Below are 22346 nucleotides of genomic sequence, written 5' to 3'. Positions count from 1 at the left end.
CAGATGCACAGACACTGGGGTGTACAGGCGGGACACGAGGAGCTCCTCTCAGCCCCGACCTGGCATGTCCACTCTGTTTCAAAGTCCAAAGGCACCGGTCCACGCCATGTTGGACTGTTGTGGTTGTTGTGGCTGTCGGTCGACTGTCAATCATCGCTCCAGAGCCCCACACCCGCTTCCCCAACCCGCCTGGCACTGCCCACTCGGGAGGATTTTTCAGATTTTACTTAAGAGCACAGTAAAGCTTCAGGGGGTCTAATGGCTCTTTAAATAATCTCTCCTTAAAGTCGATTTTCCATTATAATCATCCCCTGTAGTGTTTTTCTGAGTCCTGTTGTGTTTGACTTTGTAGGTACTACCTGTGCCTGCAGCTGCGTAAGGACATCCTGGCCGGACGTCTGCCCTGCTCCTTCGTCACTCTGGCTCTGCTCGGCTCTTACGCCCTTCAGTCCGAGCTGGGAGAGTACGACCCCGAGGTGCACCTGCCCGACTACGCCAAGAGCCTGAAGATCGCCCAGGGACAGACCCCAGAGCTCGAGGAGAAGATGATGGAGCTGCACCGCACCTACAGGTCAGAGCTGGGGCAAAGGGGCAAAGTGGGCTGGGCAAAGGTGGGGCAAAGGTGGGGCAAATGTGGGGTGGGCAAAGGCAAAGGGTGGGCAAAGGTGGCAAACGGTGAGGCAAAGGTGGGGCAAAGGTGAGGCAAAGGTGAGGCAAAGGTGGGGCAAATGGTGAGGCAAAGGTGAGGCAAAGGTGGGGCAAAGGCAAAGTGTGGGCAAAGGTGCAAATGGCAAAGGCAAAGGTGCAAAGGCAATGAGCAAAAAGTGAAGCAAACATGGGGCAAATGTTGGGCAAACGTGAGGCAAACGTGGGCAAACGTGAAAAGGTGATGGGGCAAATGTGTGGGCAAAGGCAAAACGTAAATGTGGGGCAAACGGTGGGGCAGACCGGGTCAAATGCAGGTGGGGTCAGGGCATCAGATCAGGGAGGGTAACAGGAGTATTTTAAGTTGGATCATTAGTCACACAGACAGATGGGGGTTAAAGGACTTGTTGTTTAGACAAACACACAGAATAATGTTAAGCCTCTACAGTAATTAGGTTACAGTTTAAAGGACTAAACCAGGACTAAACCAGGTCTAAACCAAGTCTAAAATCAGGACTAAAACCAGGTCTAAACCAGGTGTAAACCTGGACTAAAATCTGGAGTAAAATCTGGAGTAAAACCAGGTCTAAACCTTGACTAAACTAGGACTAAAACCAGGTCAAAACCAGGTCTAAACCAAGACTCAAATCAGGACTAAAATCAGGTCTAAACTAAGTCTAAACCAAGTCTAAAATCTGGACTAAAACCAGGTCTAAACCAAGTCTAAACCAGGACTAAAACCAGGTCTGAACCAGGTCTAAACCAAGTGTAAACCAGGACTAAAATCTGGACTAAAACCAGGTCTAAACCTTGACTAAACCAGGACTAAACCAGGTCTAAAACCAGGACTAAAATAGGACTAAAACAAGACTAAACCAGGACCAAACCATACCACCGATGTGTGAAAATATTATCCCGAAAAGAGCAACTTAATAATTAGTCCTACCTTGTTTGTCGGAATGGCGAAAAAAGGGAAAAAAAAAGTCTGAGTGCAGCGACAGTTGATAAAACAAAACAATTATACATCATTGTCGGAGTGTCAGTACGTGATCTATTTCTGACACTTCTTGGATCATTTCTTCAGTCCAGTCCAGGTGCATATTTTATTTTTTTCCCTATATTTTATTTTATTTAACCCAGAAAAAAAATCCCTTTGAGATTAAAAACCTCTTGACACGGCTCACAGATTAGGAAACACAAAGGATGTGTCTCTGATGCTTTCACCTTCGATTTAGAAGCGTTTAAGGACACGAGCTCGGTCAGTTTCCAGTTTTTCTGCAGCGTGTTCCGAGCAGAAGGAGCTGAGTGGACAAAAGCGTCTGACCCGGATCCGCGCGAGAATCGGGGACAAAGAGCAGCAGCTGATCACGAGACGAGTCAACACTTTTCTGTCCAGTAACAGTACATCCTGTAAAAGTGTGTGTTGGTGTGTGTTTGTGTGTGTGTGACAGGGCGATGAGTCCAGCCCAGGCAGATCTCATGTTCCTGGAAAACGCCAAGAAGCTGTCCATGTACGGAGTGGACCTGCACCAGGCCAAGGTGAGACCAGAACACGGCTCTGTCACGGGACGAAATCCTCCTTCACTCATCCAAAACAGACCTGGAGTTGTCGCGTAGTGAAGGTGACCAAGCTTCTAATATAAAAACTAGGGCCGGGCACGTTAACGCGTTCATTTTGCGTTAACTAATTACGTCATTAACGCCGACAATTATTTTAATGCTGTTTTTATTATTTATTTATTTATTTATTTTATTGTAAACGTCTGTTTCTCACTGGTTTTTATTTTGAAAAAGTCGGCCGCGAGCGTTTCCTTAAAGGTTGTATAGAGGATTTTCCAAGGAACGAGAAATCCAGCGACTGTTTGTCCTTTTTCAAATGTTGCGCATGTGTGAAACCACCTCCCCTCCCCTACAGCTCCTACGTAGAAACACCTCCTCCCGCCTCCTCCTTACGCCAGAAACAGGTTTGTTTACAGCCGGTGAGCTGCACATGACTTGTAAACAACTAACTACAGTGTTGGTTAGGCAAGACGTGGTGAGAAGTAGAGCAAGACGGAGACGGAGAAGTGAGGAGCAGGGGAAGAGTGGATCGGGCAGCGGGGAGGAGCAGGAAAGGGGTGCAGAGAAGGTTGCGCGGAGATTCCGTGCGAATGAACTAGCTACAACACGCAGCAGCAAGCGGACTCTTTCTTTGCCTTGAAAATTACGTTTTCAGACATAGGATATCGCTTTCGTGTCCTGAAAAACGTTTGTCTCGCTCTTGGAAATAAAGTATGTTTTCATAATAAGCAGAAGTTTCCTGTCCAGGAGTAATTTGTGGACCAGTGCGTCAGTCTTTAGACCCTTCGTCTGCATCAGTCGCGCCATCGCTGGAATGAATCTTCAAGAATCACCTTAGTTTGGCTTCGCTGCTTTTCCTCTTGTCTTCTTCTTTCAGCGACCTCAAAAACGGACTTTCTTTTGTGGCTAACTGCTCCTGGATTCTTGTCGCCATTGCAACAAACTTTGTGCGAACTGCGAGGAAGATATAGGTCAAAAAAAGCCGCTAAGAACTGTTGCGTTGGTGGAGTAAACAGCGTCTGTGCGTCTTGCGTCTGTGGACTGCGTGACAGTCGTACGTAAACCACGTACCGGCGGCGCAGGCAAGTCAGTTACACTAGAAACGTAGGGAGTTTGATTGACAGCCTGTCAGCTCACAGATAACGAGGCAGTGTCGTTATCTATTGGCAAATGTTTAGCCCCACCACGTCCAGAGTTGATGAATTTTTATTCTCTTTTTTTTGGTCATCATAATTACAAGGCGACTGCATCTATAATCTATCACTGACAATTTGAAACAAAAAAAATCCTCCATACAACCTTTAAGTTTGACGTCTTTTCTTTACACTTGGTAAATGGTCACATTTTTCTATAGAGCTTTTCCACCTTCAAAGCTCTTTACAACAAGGAACCACTCACACATTCACACACACATTCACACACCAGTGTACGCAGACACTGTGGGCAAGGTGGGTGAAGTGTCTTGCCCAAGGACACAACGACAGCATTCATCTGTGGGAGCTGGAATCACACCAGCCAAACCTGTGGGTCAGTGGATCTGACGCTCAACCTGTGATGTTTATAATTTAACTTCATGGGTTCTTTTTTAAAGACAGTGCAGTAAAGTGTGTTGACCTTGTTGACATGTTCCGGCTGCTCGCTGCGAGACGTCTTCAGAACTGTCACCGGTGTTGGTCGTCCGCATCCGAAAAAAGGAACACCAAAATGCGAGAAGGAAACGTCAGGGAGACTCACCAGAAAACAAAAAGATAAAGCAGAACAGGAAAACCTAAAATCCGCCACATCAGACACTGTAAAAGGAACAACCACATTCTGGATCAGGTCGGGGCTCGGGTCATTGGATCGGAAAACAACAAGTTCAAACGCTGGATCAAGGAGGACGGTGAAATCAGGAAACGAGGCACGGACAGAATTAACCGTGATGACGGTGCATTCCTCCTTTCACACACCTGGGACACCCTCCTCCAGAGACACCGGGCGACGGGAGGCGTGGTCAGTCTGAGCGACCTGCAGGTCCATCAGGTCTGACCACGCCCACAGGAAGTAACAACAGCTGATATACGACACGTCACCACCAACACCAGGACAGATCTGAAGATGCAGCAGCCGAAACATGTCAACAAGTAAATACACTTTACTGTATTGTCTTTAAAAAGAACCCAAGAAGTTAAAGTAGATAAGAAGACAAAATGAACATCTTTTGTTTGCTGTGATGTTTATGTTGAGAGCTGGAATCGAACCACCAACCTTCACTTTTAAACATTTTTTCTGACCACGTGAGATGCAACGTGTCCGAGCCTCCGCGGGCTCCAGCTCCGGCCGCAGGTTCGGCTGTGGGCTCTGGCTCCGGCTCCGGCCTGACCAGCCTTTGTGCTCTGAGCCGAGCTTGTTTGTTTAGTTCAGTGCTGGAGTCACAACTGGAAGAAAAACTGTGATTGGTCCATTTCCATTCTGTTATATTAACCCTTTGTTTCCTAAGAAATATCAGACCCAAGTTTATAACAATGATCTAGAAATGATTACGAGTGTCGTGTCACGTGACTGTGGACTCGATCCAGACTCGGCCGTTATGTTCCAATCAGATATTGGATAAATAATATACACTTATATAACACACAAGACACACAGCGCACAACAGTCTTTTTTTGTTTGTTTTTTTACTGAGGCGTGGGATTTGTTCAGAGACGTTCAGTCCAGTGTCTGTTTGACTTTTGGGTCGTGTCGTGCTCAGGCGCTGTTTACCTGTGGTTCTGTGGTTCGTGTTCACACCTGCGCGGCCGATGACGTCGTCGCACGGAGCTGTTTGTTTGCATGTTGTGTAACGAGTTGGCGGTTTTGGCGAGGAGGGTGCGTCCAGCGGCGTGGAGCGTCTGTTGAGCGGTGGGACTGATGCTGCGGTGTTTCTCTGCTGTGGGTTTGTGGATGTGGTGGTGTTGGTGCGGGGGACAGAGGCTGTGGAGCTTCTGTCATCTCGTTTTTATTTGATAAGATTTTGTATTATTTGGATCATAGACGAGCCTAAATGTTTCAAATATAATACACAGACTTCCATATAATATCAAAAATACAAAGTGTAGATTGTGCAGAGTCGAGTCTCAGGTCTGATCTGGTTCTGGTCTGGTTCCTGTTTTGTCCAGTTCATTAAGTTTACTAAGTTACACATTCCAAGACCAAACTGTGGTAAAAGTCAAGATTTTCAACAATGATGGTTCATGGTTAGAAAAGTTAATTAAAAAAAAATTAAAGCTTTGGACATTTGATTTTTCACACTAAGTTCAGTCAAATACAACACATGAAATCAACACAATCTGATCCACAAACATCCTGGAGTTTATTCTTTGGTTTTAGTTCATTTCATAATTTTTTAGAAGTATCGGATCGGGATTCGATATCGGCAGATACTCAAAAAGACTTGGACTCGGGGGCAAAAAAAATTTGATCAGGACGTCCCTACTTATTTTACATAAAAACTTCAAACCCTGTAGTTTAGATCTGATTCTTGTGTTACTTTGTCAGTTCAGATTTCATATTTCTGCGTTTAAATGTGAACTTCTCAAATCCAAATCCTATTATTAAAACATAAACTGCAATGCTTGTCAGAAATATTGCAGTTAGACGTTTTTCCCACCTTAAAACATTCATATTTTCCTCTCTCGTCTCTGTCCTGATCTGGTCTTTGGTTGGACGTTTTGAGCCGAGGCAGCAGCTGTGGAGCCGCTCCGTCTGTCACTCGTGTCCGCGGCTTAAACCAGGAAAAACATGTGACCCTCCAAAACAGGTCAATCTGCACAGAGGGAATTACACAGATGTGCTCTGTGCAGCACTGCCCCCTGCTGGAGCACGAGTGGAAGTGTCACTGATCTGTAATAAAAACTGGATTAGGCATTTCCCCCTCTGTCCCAGCTGCAGACAGACTAGTGACTCTCCAGGTTCTGCAGCTTCGGGAGCTTGGGTCCAGAAAGAATTCTCCCGTTGAGTGCAATGCATTTTTGGGGAATTTAAACTGTCCGTGTTCTAACAGGGTTTTCACAAAGGTCGGATTTTGTAGGATTCTTTTCTGTTTTCACAACATAAACTTTTAAAAATGTTTAAATCCTCACAGGGTCCTGCGGTGTCTTAAAAAGTTTTAAAAGCTTGAATTTATGAATTTGGAAATAATACCTTAAAAAGACTTGAAAGTCTTGAATTTTTATATGTAGATTTGTGCAGTTTGAATGCTACAGATGTTCACAGATTACATCCAGCATTTAAAACACACAAACCTCTGTCTGTGCTAATAACCACATCATGAAATCGATTTTTTATTTTGATTGTAGAATCAGTCTAAGTGAACACTTCTGTTTTATTCATGACCATATTGTTAGTTTTGTTCGTTGTGTCACTAATGCGTCGTCGTTGTTCGTCTTTAAGTTTTCATCTTTCTTCTCTTGATCGTTGTGGATAAATTGTTCATGTTAGAATGTTTATCCTTTGTGGAGTTTGTTGGTTGAAGATTTGGTGATGGGACAGATTTATAAAGCTGCTGGAGAAAATGACACACATTTACACACACATTTACACACACATTTACACACACATTTACACACACATTTACACACACAGTTTGCCATAGAAAAGCATTAACGTAAGTGAAGTTTACCTACATCGCAGCACTTCCGGTCATTGTGAAAAAGGTCTTTACGGGCCCGGGGGACTTGAAGTGAACATAGTTTGATCTTTGAGTGTTCAAGCCCCTTGACGCTTCAAAGGAGGAGGTTTATAAAGCAAGTGCGGTGAAACTATGAAGGCCAGTTGACATCGGTTAGACAGAAATATGCTATAATTAAAATAAAAGAGTGGTATTCCATTGTGTAAATATATATTTTGTGAGTCAATGTTAAACTGAGAGATGAAGTGGAGGGTAAATTATTTAAATTCTCTTACTGGTAGAGCTGACAGTTTTTCAGTTTGTAGCTTCCACCATTTTATAAAAAATCAAACTCCTAAACAAAACCATGAACACTCGGGCGGATCACAGGCTTTGTTTGATTTCAATCCATTTTGTATTTTTTTGTAAAGATTTCAGACAATCTTTAAACTTCCTTGGTATTTATTTCTCATGTGTGCTTTGTGTCACCATGGTAACTGCTGAACATTCCACCATAGGTTGACATGCAGAAACTCCTCCAAAATATCAATATAATATTTTTATATATATGTTATAGAAAATGTGGCTTAAAGGTTGTATGGAGGATTTTTTTTTTTGTTTCAAATTGTCAGTGAAAGTTTAAAATACCATTACAGAGACGCAGCAGCTTTGTAATTATGATAACCAGAAAAAAAAAGAATGAAAATCTGTCAACTGTGGACGTGTTGAGGCCAGATAAACATCAGCCAATAGAAAACGAGGCTGCCTCTTTATCTATTGGCTGTTAGGTTGTCAATCAAACTCCCTACGTTTCTAGTGTAACTGACGGGATTTCGTGGTTTACGCAGCGGTTCTTCGAGGCTTTTTCAAACTGTCGCTTCCTCACAATTCGCACAAAGTTTGTCGCGACGGCGGACGAGAATCCACGACCCGTTCGCCGCAAAAGAAAGTCGGTTTTTGAGGTCGCTGAACGAAGAAGAGAAGAGGAAAAGGACTGAAGACAAACTGAGGTGATTCTTGGAGATTCCTTCCAGCGACGGCGCGACTGAAGCAGACGAAGGGTCTAAAAACTGACGCGTTGGTCGATAAAATATTTCTAGACAGGAAACTTCAACAGTAATTCTGAACACGCACTGGATGTAAACAAGTGTGACTCTAGAGTAAAGAGGCGGGAGGAGGTGTTTCTACTGAGGCTGTGGAGGAGGAAGGTGGTGTCACACATGCACAACATTTGAAAAAGGACTGTCGCAGTATTTCTCTTCCCTTAAAAAATCCTCTATACAACCTTTAATGTCCAGTTTAAAAAGTCTTGGTGCTGTGACGCGAGCTTCCCGTCGAGGTTTCTGCTTTCACACCCTGAGACGAGGGAGGCCGCTGTGTTAAAGTGATTTATAAAGCCTCTCTTTTTAACACTAGAATCTGTTTTGAAAGGTGTGATGTTGTTATTTAGTTGTGTTTGTTGCGCAGGACCTGGACGGGGTGGACATCATGCTGGGCGTTTGCTCCTCCGGACTCATGGTTTACAAAGACAAACTGAGGATCAACCGTTTCCCCTGGCCCAAAGTCCTCAAGGTGTCCTACAAGAGGAGCAGCTTCTTCATCAAAGTCCGGCCCTCAGAGGTAAAAGAGTTTGTGTTTTTCAGATTCAAGGGCCGGATCGAGTTTTCCCTGTTGATTTCACTGGACTTTACCATCAAATCTATAAAAGAGAAAAGCACAAATGTTGAACTTGGTCATTTCTGTTAGTGGCTAGACTCAAAAACTCACTGTATTATAATAAAAATCTGAATATGCACTTTTTTTATGTCTTTATAAAATCATGTCTCACACCTCCAGTGGGACGCTTTTATATTTGACTGCAAACGCTTGAACTAAAGATAGTTTTAAAATGTCATTTCAGTCGAATGAATGTGCTGTTTATGTCACAATAACTCTATTTTTATTGTTCAGAAAGTCAGATTTGATAAAGCTTTTCACACACTGGGATTATGGTGACGTATTAGACAATTTGAAAGAAAGAAAATGAAAGATTTCACAGTTTTTTGATCATGAATAAATCTAAAATCGTGACGTTACTTCTCATAATTTTAACACTCAAATTTCATATGGTGACACTTATTAAAAAACAGTTTCTCTTCCCTGATATGATTCTCTGCTGCCTGTGGACGTGGCTCACACACCAAGTCGTCACTTGCCAAATAGGAAGTTTTCCAGGAAGATCTTCCGGCTCCTTCTGACTCTGGCTCCAATTGACTCACATTAGGATCTTGTGGCTCCTTTATCTGTAACTGTTGCAGTGAGCCTCATCATGTTTGTCTTAAAACAGGGGTGGGCAAACTACGGCCCGGGGGCCATATGCGGCCCTTTAATCTTCTTAATCCGGCCCGCCGACCTTCAAGAACAATAATAATAATAATAATTTTCAGTGTTTTTCAAACTCATTTCAATAAATAATAAATACCGTGGGACTTGAAAGACATATATTTTGTTGTTGAGCTTTGTAATGATTTTCAATTATGGGATATTTTAATAACATGGGACATAGTTTCTACATATCCCTTTTTTGTTTCTTATGAGGTGGATTGCCAAAAAAACTCCATCCATCTGCTCTTGGTTCGGCCCTTCCATCAAATTTTAGAACCCTTTGTGGCCCTCAAGTCAAAAAGTTTGCCCACCCCTGTCTTAAAATGTTCGTATTAACCCGCGACACATGATCCTGAATTTTTTTTTTTTGTTATTTTATTTTGTCTATTAAAAAAAAATCCTGACTCCAGATTCTCTCCTGTAACCGTGAACATCTCCAGCCTCGTTTGAGCGACGCTGAACGCTGTGGGTGACGTCACACTCTCTTACTCCACGTCTTTTACACAGTCTGTGTTCCGTCCTGTAGGTGGAGCTGTACGAAAGTGCCATTGGATTCAAACTGCCCAACTACAAAGCGGCGAAGAAGCTGTGGAAAGTTTGTGTGGAGCATCACACCTTCTTCAGGTCAGAGCTACAAACTACGGCCAGTGTTGGGAAGGTTACTTTAAAACATATTCCCCTACAGATTACAGATTATAGATTACAAACCCCAAAATGTAGTTTGTAACATAATCCATTAAATTACTTCAAGTGAGTAATGTAATCTGAATACTTTGGATTACTTCATATTGTCATGCTTTTTAAAACAACATGAGTGTAACAACCACATCCTGAAAATTCTTGTTTGTTTTCTTCAAATTGTCTGTTGAGCCCAAGTCTCCATGAACAGACTTTTGTTTTACTGCAGAGAAGCAAAGACGAAGATCTGAACATGAGATGTTTTAGTTGCTAAAAGAAAATAAAAAGCCCAGACTTTACTTAACCGTATTAAAAATATTATTGATAGAGAAATGATTTTTTATATGATTTCACTGCTGCTTTAAATTATGTCCACCTACTGTTAGTGTCATATTGTTTAGTCCTGGTTTAGTCCTAGTTTAGTCCTGGTTTAGTCCTAGTTTAGTCCTGGTTTAGTCCTAATTTAGTCCTAGTTTAGACCTAGTTTAGTCCTGGTTTAGTCCTAGTTTAGACCTAGTTTAGTCCTGGTTTAGTCCTAGTTTAGTCCTGGTTTAGTCCTGGTTTAGTCCTGGTTTAGTCCTAGTTTAGTCCTGGTTTAGTCCTGGTTTAGTCCTGGTTTAGTCCTGGTTTAGTCCTAGTTTAGTCCTGGTTTAGTCCTAGTTTAGTCCTGGTTTAGTCCTAGTTTAGACCTAGTTTAGTCCTGGTTTAGTCCTAGTTTAGTCCTGTTTAGTTCTGGTTTAGTTCTGGTTTAGTTCCTAGTTTAGTCCTAGTTTAGTCCTAGTTTAGTCCTGGTTTAGTCCTGGTTTAGTCCTGGTTTAGCCCAAAATGTGAAAACAGGAAAATACTGCCTTGTAATCCATTTACTTCAACAAAGTAACTGTAATCCAATTACCACTCACTGAAACAGTAACTGTAACTGAATACAGTTACTCATCATTTGTACTCTGATTACATTAACTCTGGTACATGTAATCTGTTACTCCACAACACTGTGTACAACAAAACAACACACGAGCTCAGGGGTGGGCAAACGTTTTGGCTCGCGGGCCACATAGGGTCCTAAAGTTTGGCTGAAGGGCCGGACAGAAAACAAGACATAACGTGTTAAGAGCTCAGATTCATGACATCATATTCATGCTTATGTAGAACTTCAGACGCTTCGACATTTCTGTGAACGATTCAGACACATAAAAGTGTATAAATCTGTTCCACTGCACACGACAGGGAAATAAATATCATGAACTCACTGTTTTCAAATTGGACTAAAAATAACTCAATAACAAAGCTCTTGTCAGACAATCACACACATACACACTTGTAAGTGCAGTAAAACCGGACACTGTGAAGTTGCATAAATTGACATTTACAACTTCAGAGTCGTTCAAGTTTTCTATGTTTTATTTTTACCAACTCAAAATGGAAGCAGTGCAGCCTTATATCTTGAACACCAACTACTTCACTCATGGTCCGAATAACTCCTGTAAGAACACTTTCCCATAAAGCATTGCGGTCAACATAATACGCCGCACCTCAATGTATATGTATTGCGCCATCTACTGGGAAACGCTGGAAATGCATGACAAATAAAACATCAACAAGGTTTATTATTGTAATTTCTTCCAGTTCGGCGGGCCGGATTAAAAGGTTTAAATGGCCGTATATGGCCCCTGGGCCGTAGTTTGCCCTCCCCTGCACGAGCTTCATAAAAGTTGGAAAACCACACTGGCTTACACATTTCACAGAAAATAATGTTAATTTGCTCATTATATTGTAAATATGCAGATATGGAAATATTCTATAGAACAAGAGGTAAAAATACAATACAAAAAGTCCTAATAACACAATAACACAATAACACAATAAGTGCATTGTGAGTTTGACACCTGCTTGGAGATTATAAAATATTATGAAATATACTGTACATTTATATAGTCAATACATTTTCTTAAGACTCTTTAAGCATTGTTGTGTTGTATGTGTTGTTATGTGGTGTGTGTTGTGTTCTGTGTGTGTGTGTGTGTGTGTGTGTGTGTGTGTGTGTGTGTGTGTGTGTGTGTGTGTGTGTGTGTGTGTGTGTGTGTGTGTGTGTTCTGTGTGTGTGTGTGTGTGTGTGTGTGTGTGTGTGTGTGTGTGTGTGTGTGTGTGTGTGTGTGTGTGTGTGTGTGTGTGTGTGTGTGTGTGTGTGTGTGTGTGTTGTGTGTGTGTGTGTGTGTACAGGTTGACCTCCACAGAAATGGCCACCACCCCCAGAAAGTTCTTGGCTCTGGGCTCTAAGTTCCGGTACAGCGGACGCACCCAGGCCCAGACCCGTCAGGCGAGCTCCCTGATCGACAGGCCCGCACCTGCCTTCCAGAGGACCAACAGCAAGAGGAACTCACGCAGCCTGGACGGGGGTACGTGTGTGTGTGTGTGTGTGTGTGTGTGTGTGTGTGTGTGTGTGTGTGTGTGGGTCATAAAACACACTCTTAGTTAAACCTCTTGTGCTGTAGTTTCATTCAAACAGAAAACAGGCTTTGTGGATCATCAGAATCATCAGATTCACTCCAGCGTTTACATAACATATATATTAATATAATATAACATATATATTAATATAATATAACATATATATTAATATAATATAACATATATATTCTCTGCACTGACATTATTATCAGAATATGTATAATTTATGGTGGTGTATAAGATTTGTAAATTAATAACTTGACTCCAGAGGCTGAAAACTTGGACTTTATGTCTGTAAAATTCACACTAAATAATCTTTGTTGGCTCTTTTTGACTCTTTTTTTTTTGGAGAAAAAAAATCATTTTAAAAACAGCCCTGCATGTGTCGGCTGTGAGGAGAAAACACACGTGCAGTGGGTGGAGGTAAAATGCCTTTGTTGGGAAAGTTCATTTTCTACATGTTCAAACTAGTTCAAAGTTCACTGCAAAGCTTTGGATGCAGGAGTGATACTTGGATGATACAAAAATGTGCTGAATTGTCCTTTTGATTAGGGTTAGTTCAAAGTTAATCCGTGTATCATTCGTTCATTCGTTTTTCAATATAAAACCAAAAATAAGAAAACGAAAAAACAACAGTTTTCTTCGTTATTTGTCTCCAAAACCAAAATGAAAAAACGGATAACGATTCGTTTTTTCAGTTTTCGATTTTGTGTTTAAATGAAGAATGGAAAAAACGGATAACGGCCATTTCCCGTTTACGTGACTTCTGTGACTGCGATGCCGGACTTTTGCACCGCATACGGACTGAATCAGGACGGATCCAGGTCCAAGACCAGAGCGGGACTGAGATCGGGACAGACCTGCTCTGGTCCTCCGCGCTCAAGAACCGCGGCTGGTTCTGAGGTGGGGCAAAGCCTCCGACTGACGCTTTCACACCAATGAAAATGAATCGAAATAAGAGCTTTTGGTTCAAATGGACCAGGTCCGGGACCAGACCGGGACCAAAGCGCTACTGAGACTAGGACCAGACCGGGACCCGATCTGGATCGAGACCGAGACAAGACCAGGACCAGACCGGGACCAGACCGGAGGCTCAGAGCCCACGGCAGGACCGGAGCTCGAAGCTGAGGCTCGGACCCCGTGGAGGCTCAGAGTCAAAGCCTCAGTCCCGCTCTGGTCTCGCTCTGGTCTCGGACCTGGATCAGTCCTGGTTCAGTCCGTACGCGGTGCAAAAGTTCGGCATCGCAGTCACGGAAGTCATGTAAACGGGAAACGGCCGTTATCCGTTTTTTCCATTCTTCATTTAAATACAAAATCGAAAACTGAAAAAACGAATCATTATCCGTTTTTTCATTTTGGTTTTGGAGACAAATAACGAAGAAAACTGTTGTTTTTTCGTTTTCTTATTTTTGGTTTTATATTGAAAAACGAATGAACGAATGATACACGGATTTAAGTTAATTTCACAAATTCCACATTTTTGCCTGGCGTCCTGTTGAACGAAGTTAAATGGCCGTAGCAGCTCGTCAAAGTCTGATCCCGTCAGATCTGAAGCTCAGCAGGTCTGGGCCTGGGCAGGACTTGGATGGAGACACTGGGAGGAGCCACAGTGGGGCCAGTGGCAAAACCTGTTGTTGTGTCCTTAGACAAGACACTTCACCCACATTGCCTAGTATGAAAGTGGTGTGTGCGTGAGTGTTGGTGGTCAGAGGGGCCGATGGTGCAGATTGGCAGCCTTGCTTCCGTCGGTCTGCCCCAGTGCAGCTGTGACTACAGTAGTAGTTTACACCACTGAGTGTGGAGTGACTGAGTAATGAACTGTAAAGCTCTTTGGGGATCTTGAAAGGCGCTATATAAATGCAATCAAATCAATCAATCAATCAAATAGAAGCACATACTGTTCACAGACACCAGAAAGAATCTACTCTCAGTTCGTTCATGAAGCAGTAAATACAGTAAATACAGTGAGTTCAGTTCACGTTCACCCAAAGTATGAACATGAATATGATGCAGCACAATCAGTCCTGTAGTGGATGTGTAGAACCATCGTCTTTAATTTCCCTGGGTGCATATAACCACCATAAGAGTTGTTAAAAACAAAAGAGATTAGCTTCAAAACAAACAAATAAACACACCTGTACAAAATAGTTAAAGCACCTGTTTTCCCTTTTCCATCTCAAGAGCTAAAAGTGGTTCATAAAAAAATGCTGCTTTTCTCCCTCCAAACTGTTCATTTCCAGCCCTCTAGACCAGTGTCCAGTGTCCAGTACCTATGTCCATAAACCATAATCCTTTGTGACCCAAGTCAATCGACATTATTCATAAATCACAGAATAAAGGTGGATTTCACTAAATCCATTGAGTTCTTCATCCTCGGTGTCACTTCTGAACAACTCCTCGACCTCCGGAGGTAAACAGAGCTTCAATGTCTTTTCCTCTTCTGTGTCGCTGTCGTCAGACTCAGCATCAGTTCCAGTTAGAATTATTTGTGTCTTTCTGAATCCGACAGGATGGTTTGTGTCACTGAAGTCCAGACTTTGTCCATCCATCCAGTGACTTCAGGAAAGTTTCATGATGCATCCTCCCGGTGTCACAAGTTTCTCTCTCACTCCAAACTTTCTTTCTGCTGCTCGATTACCGCTTTCGGCTGCAGTTTTCACGACTTGCAGCAGGACGACGACTTTTTCTGCACAGAAAACTGACACAAGCCTAGAGCGCCTCTCTTGTAGGTGTCGGTCTGAACATTTTAATATATAAGTCGCAGGAAACACCCAAACCATGAAAAAAGTGAGACGCATAGTCTGAAAAATATGTTTTTTGGACTTTAAATGTAGCTCATTTCTTTTTCTTTTCAACATTCAACTGAACCAGCAATACTGGAACAAAATAGTCAATAAAATAAAAAAAAAAAGATTAGAAATTATACAAAACATGTCTCAACATTTCTAATGAGATAGTTGGGCCTGTCTGTGTTTTTGTGGCTTGTTCCAGTTCGGGTGCAGGAGGAGAGTGTTTCTGTGCTTTGTTTTCATTTTTGTGAGCACAGAAAATCCCAATTCAAACAAATATGTAGTAGTGAAAGGAAGAAGCAGAGAAACACTGGTCCTGCTGAGGATGGGAGATTCTGACGAAATGTTGATCCAGAATGACGATAAGTTCATAGGTCTGAACTGTATATCGCAGATCTACAGCAGATCGTGACAAGACGACCCCCCCAAAAAAATCTTTTGCGACCCGGTGTTTGTGAAACTCTCAGACTGACCCAGCCCTGTCGCTGTTCTTTACTTTCACTGTTCTGTTCCTTCAGCCATGGCGTCCACTCCCGACAACAAGTCCTCGCGCCCGGTCAGCGCCCCCGTGATGTCACCCGTCTCGCCCGGTGAAGCCACGCCCTCGCCGCTCCTGCCCGCCCTGCGTCACCTCAACGACCAGCACGACGGCTCCACCCCCAAAAGCCGACGCTCCGCGGACAGGAAGCAGGAGATGAGGGCGGACGGACGCCAGACGGACTCGCCCAAGAGCCACAGCCCCCGGCTCGACTTCACCCCAGAGCTCAAGGTGGGTACGGCGGGCGGGGGAGGGGGGAGGGGGTACGGCAGGCGGGGGAGGGGGGGTACGGGCGGCGGGGGAGGGGGGGGGGGGGGCGGGGGGGGGAGGGGAGGGGACGGTGAATATTCAGCTTTTGTAAACTTTTTTGTACTTTTTTCTGTTCGTAGTGAAACTCCATACATGACAAGACAAATACAGTAATAAACAACAGTTTTCTTCATTATTTGTCTCTAAAACCAAAATGAAAAAACAGATATTGATTTGTTTTTTCAGTTTTCGATTTTGTGTTTAAATGAAAAATGGAAAAAACGGATAACGGCCGTTTCCCGTTTACGTGACTTCAGTGACTGTGATGCCGGACTGAACCAGGACAGATCCAGGTCCAGGACCAGACCGGGACCAGACCAAGACTGAGATCAGAACTGAAACCAGGACCAGACCGAGACTGAGATCAGACTGGGACCTGACCGGGACCAGACCGGGACTGAGACCAAGACCAGACCGGGACCAGACCGGGACTAAGAGCGAGACCAGACCGGGACCACACCGGGACCAGACCGGGACCAGACCGGGACTGAGAGCGGGACCAGACCGGGACTGAGACCGAGACCAGGCCGGGACCAGACTGGGACCAGAGACCAGACCAGGACCACACCGGGACTAGACCGGGACTAGACCGGAACCAGACCGGGACTAGACCGAGACTGGGACCGAGACCAGACCAGGACCACACCGGGACTGAGACTGAGACCAGGCTGGGACCAAACCGGGACTACACCGGGACTGAGACCGGGAACAGACCGGGACCAGACCAGGACCACACCGGGACTACACCGGGACTGAGACTGAGACCAGACCGGGACCAGACTGGGACTACACCGGGACTGGGACTGAGAACAGACCGGGACCAGACTGGGACTACACCGGGACTGGGACCGAGACCAGACCAGGACCACATCGGGACTGAGACTGAGACCAGGCTGGGACCAGACCGGGACCAGACCGGAGGCAGGGCCGGAGCTCAAAGCTGAGGCTCGGACCCTGCGGAGGCCCAGAGTCAAAGCTCGGAGTCCACTCTGGTCTCGCTCTGGTCCTGGTGCCGGTCTGGACCCTCTCTGGTCCCAGACCTGGATCAGTCCCTGGTTCAGTCCGTACGCGGTGCAAAAGTCCGACATCGCAGTCACTGAAGTCATGTAAACGGGAAACGGCCGTTATCCGTTTTTTCCATTTTTCATTTAAACACAAAACTGAAAAAACAAATCATTATCTGTTTTTTCATTTTGGTTTTGGAGACAAATAACGAAGAAAACTGTTGTTTTTTCGTTTTCTTATTTTTGGATTTATAAAAAAAAACGAATGAACGAACGACACACGGATTCTTCATATCAGTTTTTTCTTCTTGTCGTCTGCACTGACAACAGCAAAGGATCATGGTCTTTGTAGTTCCCTCTGTGTTTTTTAGTTATTGCTGCACCACTACAAAGCAAGACAAAGAAATTCAAAGTGTTTTACAGAAAAAGAAACATTAAAATCACAAACAAAGACGTTAAAATCACCGTAACGATTCATTTAAGCGAAAAAAAAACTATAATTCGATATTTTACAGACACACAACAGCAAAAAGAAGACGAGGAGATCAGGAGTCTGTTGGTCTGGGGATATTTTTGGACTTCAATCCTAACCCAGAAATGTCTCAGTATTTTGGATTTATTTTAAGTCTTTTTTGAAGCCAGAATTGTTTTTATCTATTTTAGTGCAAGTGTCAGCTTTAAAAAATCCAATTATAGCATCTGAAGGTTCATAAAAATAACCCGTGGACTAAAAAAAGAAGGCGTCGTGATCCTCTGCAGCTGTCATCAACACTGGGAGGGTGAAGCTAACAGGAGGCACTGATCTGTCTGAAGCTCTGCGACTCAAATTAGACTTTAATCTGAGTTTTGTTTTAACACAATCTGACCAGAAAAAGAACTGACTAAGATGGAACTACAAAAGGCGACGTTACTGAAGTTGGTCGTGTCATTTTCCCGACTTGGAACAGATTTTTAAAGTCTAATTTTTGAGACTCGCTTGATCAAATATACTTTGTTTTACTGATATAAATATTTGATCAAAGGCCATGAGAATTATGCGTTTAAACAGAGCAGAGCTGAGTTAAATCTGACGTCAGTAAAACGATTAACTTTGAGGATTCTGCTTGAATACGATTGTTTTTGGTTCTGTTTTGTAAGAATAAACTCAAACTGTATAATATATTTAAGCTTCTCAATGGGTTTTGTTCACGCTTACGTCACAAAACAGGAAGACGTTTGGAAACATGCGGATGACGACTTCCTTTAGACCAGGGGTGTCAAACTCATTTTGGTCCGGGGGCCGTATCCAACCGACTTTGATCCCAAAGGGGCCGGATCAGAAAACTCATGTCATATAAACCCCAAAAATAACAATAAGTTCAAATATTTGTGCAGAGAAACACAAATCTATTACAGAAATCTTTTTTAATTGATGAACTCTTTCTTTTACAAAATATTATAATATTATGAACAACCTGAAAATTTAAGAAAAATGCAATTTCAACACAATGTTTTAACATTAACTTGTCTGCAAATAGGAATAAGTAAATTTTTGTTGGAAAATCCTGCACTCGGCTCCACTTTTCTCATGTTGGACATTTTTCTGATGAGGGTGTCACGGTCAACAGTCAAAACGATCGTCCTTTAAGAGCGTTTGGAAAGAGACAAGTCTTCATTTGTGCTGCTGTGGTGGGAGGGGCCACGTACAGAGACGCTGGAGACGCTGCTGTGATAAACACCACAGAAAATTAACAAGATTTTAATAAAAAATAGAATTAAAATATTTTAGTAGAAAATCAGCCGAGGGCCAGATTGAAGGTCTTGGAGGGCCGGATCTGGCCCCCGGGCCGCATGTTTGACACCCCTGCTTTAGGCTCTGCTGGTGATTGGAACTCTGACAAAATCTGGGAAAACCGAGAAGATGATCCGGTTTTCTTCATCCAGACGTCATTGTGTTCTTTCTTTTTTTCCTTTTATAAACTGCATATTAAGTTGTGTGTCATAATTTGTCTAGTTTAAAGAGCCGTTAAACCCCCTGCTGAAGCTTTACTCCTCCCTGAAGCAAAATCTGAAAAATCCTCCAGAGTGGACGGGTTTCGGGGAGCGGGTGCAGGGCAGACTCTGGAGCGATGATTGACAGCCGACGTCAATCCAACACGGCGTGGACCGGTGCGCTCCGTATTTTGAAACTGAGTGGATATTTGTGCTCGGATCACGGGCCACAGTTGATCCTAAAGAGGCCGTTACAGACGCGGACCCATTTTTAACAAACATAACACTAAAATGCCAAAATAAGGTCAGGGATAGAGACACGGTTCTATTTTAGACACATTTACACAGATAATCAGTAGGAAAAAAAAGTGATTTTGGTGTTTAGTGGCCTTATGATGATGTCACTGTAGCGTTCCGTTAAGTTCGGCAGCAGTTCCAACCAGCCGTCTGCGAGTGACATCGATGTAATTAGAGTCCTGTCCTCCATGAAAAGCTTTGTCAGTTTGTGAAGACGCTGCTGCTGCTGAATCCACAGTTTAATGGTTTTATCACATGCCCAGAGTCGGGAAATACACCGGAAGTCGTCATATGCATGTTTCCAAACGTTTTCCGGTAAGCGTGAATAGAGCCTGTACTTGTGGTTACCGTTAACCTGAACCAAAGAAGGGAGCTCCGTGCAGCTCCAGGGCTGAAGGATGTCAGGACTTCAGGGTTAAAGTCGTTCGTCGTTCACTGTGGTGCAGGGAGGCAGGGATGAGACAGTTTTCAGGTAGTTGGTCCATTTATTTATTATGTAACGATATTATAACCAACTTAACCCCAACAAGTAAAGGTAACGTGATGCGACCAGTTAAAAACATTTGGAAAAACACAAAGTCTGGTTGAAATAAAAATACAAAAGACAGAGCATGTATGCCCTCTATAGGAATGGTGGTGTAATTACAACACGCTAATAATTGTTTTAAAGCAGGAGTGTCAAACTCAAATTCCTAGAGGCCAGAATTAAAAACTGGGAATAAGTTGTGGGCCAAACTAAATATTTATTGAAAAAATTCAGCAACATCTGCATGTTTTCTTTTCTTTTGAGAAATGTAATGTTAAACTTATTAAAATAAATGTTTAATAATAGTTTTGCTTAAATGTTGAATCCACAACAAGCAGAATATAAAAAAATAACATTTTAAATAAATAATGTCTCTGTAGTCGATCTGTAGCTGGTGTGCAGCTCTAATACAATTACAATTATATATATTATAATATAATTATAATATAATTTGACATGGGACAAATAATTATATCGTGGGCCAAATTCGGCCCCCGTGCCTGAGTTTGACATGTCTGTTTTAAAGTGTGAAATCGTTAAAGCTTTAAATTAAAAAGGTGCCAAATTAGACAATGACAAACTGCTTTGACCTTTTTGTTGAAAACCAAACTCCTAAACAGAACCACAGACGCAGGTCCAGACCACAGGCTCCTGAAACGAGCTCCTTAAATCTGTTTTATATTTAAACACAGTGATGTTTCTGTAAAGTGACTCCTGTTCCAGCCTGTTGTAGTGTTTTGTTCTGACTGTGTTGTGTTGTGGTCAGTCAGTGTCCAGGAGAGAGAGGAGGCACTCCCCCTCCCTGACCGCCGCCTCCGGAGACAGGGACAGGAAACAGGTTTGTCTCCCCCTGCTGGACACTCCTGCATGACGCCCAGGGCAGGATTTCAGAAGAAAAAAAAAAAAAATTTAAAATGATCAGCTAAAGAGTGAATAAGCTGCATGTGGAGTCTGATGTCGCTCTGAATTCATTTTGTAAAGAAACAGACTGAACTGCATGATCACAGAAACAAATAATTAAAGATAAAGTTAAAAATAATCACCATTTTAACTCACAAATTCTACAATTCTGAATTTTGAAACATAATTTGCATGAAAACTAAAATATATTCACATTTTAAACAGTTTTTGGACAACATATTGAGCTGTATTTTTTTTGGAAGTGACTTTAATACTGGCACCCTTGATATGATCTTGTTAGAAATTTAAATATTTTCCTAATTATGAATGAATGAATACATGTTTATTTGGACAGTAATGCACAGAGGACATAAATACTTAGATATAACACATAAAGTAAATATTTATTTTCTGTAATAATAAGCGAAAATAAATGTCACGCAGATTTTACTTGTGTCTGAAAAAGGAGTGGGAGGAAGTAAATACTTATTTAACATATTTAACATATAAACTCCTCATTTCCTGTACAATATGAGCTATAATTCACAGTACCCATATTTCAGTACAAATCTAACAACAACAACAAATATATGTATATTATGTACACAGTTATAATATATATTTTTATTTTATTATATATATATTCATTGGTAAAAGTGTGATTCATTTTGACTTCACCCTTTTTAGTTGAACATAAACATGACAAACTGTATTTTTTAGTAGTAGTAGTTTATTTGTAGTACTAGTAGGGGTTTATTCGGTCATTTTGCAGCACTGCAAAACAAAACCTAGAGTACAACGTCGTGAATCTTGAATTCCAAGAAATAAAAGCAGCGTATGAACAGCAAGTTCACATTTACAATTTCACTTACGACTTACTGAGACAAAATATGAATTAAAACAAACCAAATTTAATGCAGAATTCATTCATTCCAAAGCTCTATAACTTTCAAGACATAACACTTTATACTCTTATATATGCTTTTTTTAAAGGCTTTTTTTTTTTAAAAATCATCACTCAGATTGTTCTTGTATGTAATTTCTAAAATAATAATATAGCTTTTCCTGATAACAATTGTAATGATTTATTCTTAATTACAAAAACATTAAACCTGACGGCAAAGTTATTATTGACATAAACGATTATCCAGTCAGAAAAAAGAATGGAAATCCACATTGTTTAAACCTAAAATGAATCTAAAATGATCTGAACGTCTCTACCTAAACCCCAGCACCTGCACCAGTCGTGAGTCAGTGCTAGTGCAGCCGCTGCAGCTCAGGGAGGGACTTCTGGAGGTTCTGGTTTCACACGAGGCCTGGTGTGTTTGTATCGAGGGTGCCAGTGTCGTCCCAGCAGAGGGCGCTGTGCCTCTGGTGGGGGACAGACGGTAACGAGTGCGTGCTGTGTGTGTGTGTGTGTGTGTGTGTGTGTGCGTGTGTGTGTGTGTGTGTGTGTGTGTGTGTCGGGGCAGCACTCTCCTCAGGACAAGTCCAAGGACGTGATGAGAGTGAGGAAGGTCAGCTCGTCTTCACTCACACTTTAAAACTGCACCTGCACCGAGACGCCTGCTGCCCTCACATCTGCCTTTAATGTGGATTTATGGATTTTGGGGTTTTTGGTCACGTTCACTGGTCGGGGAGCAGATATAATATTGAAATGTGCATTCTGTAACTTTTCTGGAGGGGATCTGTC

General features: G+C 42.5%; 1 protein-coding gene across 2 annotated transcripts in view; it reads left to right on the top strand.

Moving 5' to 3' along the window:
* Positions 1 to 22346, top strand: part of epb41a (erythrocyte membrane protein band 4.1a) — a 131943-nt gene that overhangs the window by 13152 nt on the left and 96445 nt on the right. For both annotated transcript variants that reach the window (XM_055157500.1, XM_055157501.1), the window contains exons 5-10: positions 353 to 571; positions 2097 to 2184; positions 8300 to 8452; positions 9723 to 9820; positions 12092 to 12267; positions 15627 to 15877. In XM_055157500.1, the coding sequence (XP_055013475.1) occupies positions 353 to 571; positions 2097 to 2184; positions 8300 to 8452; positions 9723 to 9820; positions 12092 to 12267; positions 15627 to 15877 (985 nt within the window). The remainder of the gene's footprint in view (positions 1 to 352; positions 572 to 2096; positions 2185 to 8299; positions 8453 to 9722; positions 9821 to 12091; positions 12268 to 15626; positions 15878 to 22346) is intronic.

This window comes from Boleophthalmus pectinirostris, unplaced genomic scaffold (genome assembly GCF_026225935.1).
Source record: "Boleophthalmus pectinirostris isolate CB_2022bp ecotype Guang Dong unplaced genomic scaffold, ASM2622593v1 HiC_scaffold_21, whole genome shotgun sequence".
NCBI lineage: Eukaryota > Metazoa > Chordata > Actinopteri > Gobiiformes > Gobiidae > Boleophthalmus > Boleophthalmus pectinirostris.
The sequence above is the reverse complement of the archived record's forward strand: the minus strand, read 5'-3'. Positions and strand labels throughout refer to the sequence as shown.